At 43.2% G+C, this 3,773-nt stretch overlaps 1 protein-coding gene across 1 annotated transcript in view; it reads left to right on the top strand.

Moving 5' to 3' along the window:
- The window catches only part of ADAM23 (ADAM metallopeptidase domain 23), a gene marked incomplete at its 5' end in the record, with an annotated part of 56,319 nt that overhangs the window by 39,326 nt on the left and 13,220 nt on the right, over positions 1-3,773 (top strand). Inside the window, 4 exons of the mRNA XM_010149279.1 lie at positions 750-862; positions 1,016-1,096; positions 3,007-3,057; positions 3,310-3,373. Of these exons, the coding sequence (XP_010147581.1) occupies positions 750-862; positions 1,016-1,096; positions 3,007-3,057; positions 3,310-3,373 (309 nt within the window). The remainder of the gene's footprint in view (positions 1-749; positions 863-1,015; positions 1,097-3,006; positions 3,058-3,309; positions 3,374-3,773) is intronic.

The raw sequence follows: 3,773 nt of genomic DNA, 5'->3' as shown, positions 1-3,773 counted from the left end.
CCGAATGGCAAGTAGAACTATAGACTACTCCACGAGTCTTTCTTAGGAAATACAGTAAGATAAGTGATGTGATTGGTAAGGGCTGGGGAAGGGTTATGGAAATGGGTGTTTTTCCTGTTGTTAGGGAACAGCTTAATTAAGGACACTGTTAGAACATTTTTTTCAAGTGAGAATGAGTGCAAAGACGTGTGCTCAGAAAGTCTCCCTGTTGTACCAATGCCAAGGTGTAGCTGCTCCCAGCAGGCTGAGCTGCACTGCAGGGGTGCTTACCCACGCCTCTGCTTTTCCTGGACAGCGTGCCTGGAGCACTAGGCTCCTTTTCTGTGCTTTGGAGATGGGTGCCTGTGTTCGGACACAGCGAGCAAGCTGTTGTTCTCTTCTCTATGCAGAAACAGTCCAAGGATGTTCCTGCAGAAATTTGTCCCATGGATTTGAGTCCAAGCTCTAGTATTCAAACAGAATACTTTTTCTTAATCTCTTTCTGCATTGGATGCAATCTGACTAAACAGTGTGCCTTTGGCACAGGCTGTTCCATGTCACTGAAGAGGCTTCAGAAGGCGTGAACCCCCTCCTTGCCATAGCGTGTGCGTCACTGTTGTCCCTTTACTCTAGCGCTGAGCATTGCAATGGATTCCTCCAGCTGATACTTCCAAGTCATCGGTGCCAAACTGAATCTTTTGACTGCTGGCACAGCAGTAGTAGTTTGTTGGAAAGATCGTGAAGAATATACTTATTTAAAATGGAAAACTAAAAATGTCATGTAATATTTTCCCAGGAGTGCTACGCAGACTGTTGTAAGAAGTGCTCTCTTTCTAACGGAGCTCACTGTAGTGATGGACCCTGCTGTAACACCTCGTGTCTGGTGAGTGCTGCTGCCGTGTCTCTCTTGTTCCCTGCCGTTGTATGTGCAAGTCGCGTGCAGCTGGCTGCGGCTCCAAGTGTGTTTTATGTAGAGTGAAAAGGAGTAGCTTAGGAGACATAATCTCAGTCCTGAATTATATTCCTCGTTTTCTAGTTTTTCCCACGAGGCTACGACTGTCGGTACGCAGTGAATGAATGTGATATTGCGGAGTTCTGTACTGGAGATTCAGGCCAGGTGCGTATGCGGCAGCTTTCTGTGCTTACACTATTATGTTTGTTTGCGCTCGTTTTTGTAGCAGTTCAGGAGGAAAATGCGGATTAACAAACTGCACACTCATATACCCACAAATAACTGGGGGGCAGGGTATCTTTTAATCCTAAAAAAACTTTTTAAACATAAGAATTAAACTTTCACAAGCTCAAAAAAAAAAGTAAGCGGACTCAAAATATGGCTTTTGTAGGTTTATTTGTGTTTTAAAACTCGGGGTTTGCATGTCTGTATAGTGCTTGTGTCAGACATCCTCCTTCACTCTTCGCTTGGTCTGTAGCGTAAGTACCAAGAATATACTGCAAATATGAACAGATTCAGAGGTAGGAACAGTAAGATTTTATGAAATAAAGTAGTTTAAAATATAAATGTAGGAAATTAGAACTAATTGAGTATAGAATCATAGACTCATTTAGGTTAGAAAAGACCTTTAAGATCATAGTCCAACGTTAACCCAGCACTGCCTAGGCTACCACTAAACCGTGTCCCTAGGCACTACATCCACACGTCTTTTAAATCCCTCCAGGGATGGTGGCCCAACCACCTCCCTGGGCAGCCCGTTCCAATGCCTGACAACCTGTTTGGTGAAGAAATTTTTCCTAATATCCAACCTAAACCTCCCCTGGCACAACTTGAGGCTGTTTCCTCTCATCCTATCACTTGTCACTTGGGAGAAGAGATGAACTCCCACCTTTCAGGCAGTTGTAGAGGGCGGTAAGGTCTCCCCTCAGCCTCCTCCAGGCTGAACACCCCCAGCTCCATCAGCCGCTCCCCACAGGACTCGATGCGAGTGTTATGTGTAAGAGTGTGCACATGTATGATAATTTTGAAAGTTGTGGATCTTACGCGTTTCTCTTGAAAATATTTGGCTAATAGTCAAAAGTATAGGAATAAACAGCAACTAAGAGGTGGTTTGAAGTGGAGTTCTTTTAAATAGTCAACATTGTGTACATCTTCCATTTTCACAGCAACTTTGCGCTTTAGGTGCTCCTTTTTGATACTGAGTATTTTGCTCCAAGGTTATATAAGAACTTCATAGCTCTACTGCAGTTTTCTCCTGCATCAGGTTTTGAGCTTTGAAGAAATAAGATTCAGGATAGATCACACCTCTCTCTGGGCATTGCCTGTAATTATAGATGCCAGTGAATTAACAGTAACCTCTTTTTCTGTTATCATCTTGAGACACCCAGGCTTACAGAGAAGTAACTAGTGCTGAGATTTGATTGCAGGTCTCTTACTCTGTAGATGGAGCATTCTTAATGGGACGGAGAAGGGCTTGCTTCAGCTGGAGGGGCTGCCCTCCAGGTGTTAGCCACTGCAGCAGCATACCCTTTCCAAATTTTCACGGCTCCCTTTTTGAGGAGGAAGAGCTCTGAGAATGAATGTCTGGCTCCTAGCTTTAGTAATCTGAGACTTCTGAACCGAATGACTTGTTCATACCAAAATAACTCCCAGTGCCCAGAGAACATAGCAATTGACAGCATAAAACCCCACAGCTCTGTGAGCAGCAGACTGGTAGGCTACGCCTTGGTGCTCGCTCACTTCCTTAGCGGAATCAAAACAAACACAGTGGCAGCATTGCCAGCATGGCCCCTGTACTAGCTACCAAATCCTGTTACTGAGCATGTGTTTTGGTTTTGTTTTGCATTACCTCCTTCATTTCTACTTGGGATATGCAGAAGGTTAGACTCAAACCTTGTATTTCATGGCTTAAGGTGTTTGTTTTTTCATTTGTATTTTTAGCTGTAAAGATTCCTGCACTGATTATGTTATCTGCCCGTTGTGCAGTTCTCTCTTAAAACCAGAAAAATTCAATACGTGAGCCTGTGATGTATTACTGCAGTATACATGATGATAAACATGTTAATTTTTTCCAGTGTCCACCAAATCTGCATAAACAAGATGGGTACGCCTGTGACTCTAATCAGGTATGCAGTGTTTTAAAACCCCTGCACATCAGCAAATAGAAATCAACCAAACACATGGTTTCTTTTCTTTTTTTTCAATTCTGTCTTCCATGTGTGAGAACCTGGGCCAAAATGTGTACACCTCCTACCCAGATTCATGAAAACTGTTACACATCCCAATGGCTGTGTGAAGAATCAGAGACATTTGTTGGGGAGGGGAAGGAAATGAAATAATGTTCTGTTCTCGTTGCTAACGTGTTGTGTTCTGTTTAGGGTCGTTGCTATAATGGTGAATGCAAGACAAGAGATAATCAGTGCAAATATATCTGGGGATCTAGTAGGTTGACTTTAACTACCTTAAATGTATTGTATTTCGGGTTCAGTCCTGCCTTCATACTTTATTTTTTGTTTTTATTTCTTGCTTCTGTAAGGTAAAGCTTTCTGCTCAGGCTGCGGGGCGAAACGGTGGCTTGATTGCCAAATGAAATGTTGAGTTTGGGGGTGGTGAGGCTGTTCTGACATGATGTGGTTGCAGACATAGGTAGGTGGGGCAGCAGATGCTGGACTCTGGGCAAATTAGGTGAGAAAACATAAAAATACTGGCAACTTAAAAGATGTTTTGGGTTTTTTAATGAAAGTTGTCAATTCCATTATCCCAGTAGTGGCTGATGCTACAGCTGCTCCACCTTGCCTGTCTCTGCTATACCATCATACCAGTCAGGAAAATGAGTGCAGTG

This window comes from Eurypyga helias, unplaced genomic scaffold (genome assembly GCF_000690775.1).
Source record: "Eurypyga helias isolate BGI_N326 unplaced genomic scaffold, ASM69077v1 scaffold9243, whole genome shotgun sequence".
Taxonomy (NCBI): domain Eukaryota; kingdom Metazoa; phylum Chordata; class Aves; order Eurypygiformes; family Eurypygidae; genus Eurypyga; species Eurypyga helias.
This window is presented reverse-complemented; position numbering and strand designations above follow the sequence as displayed.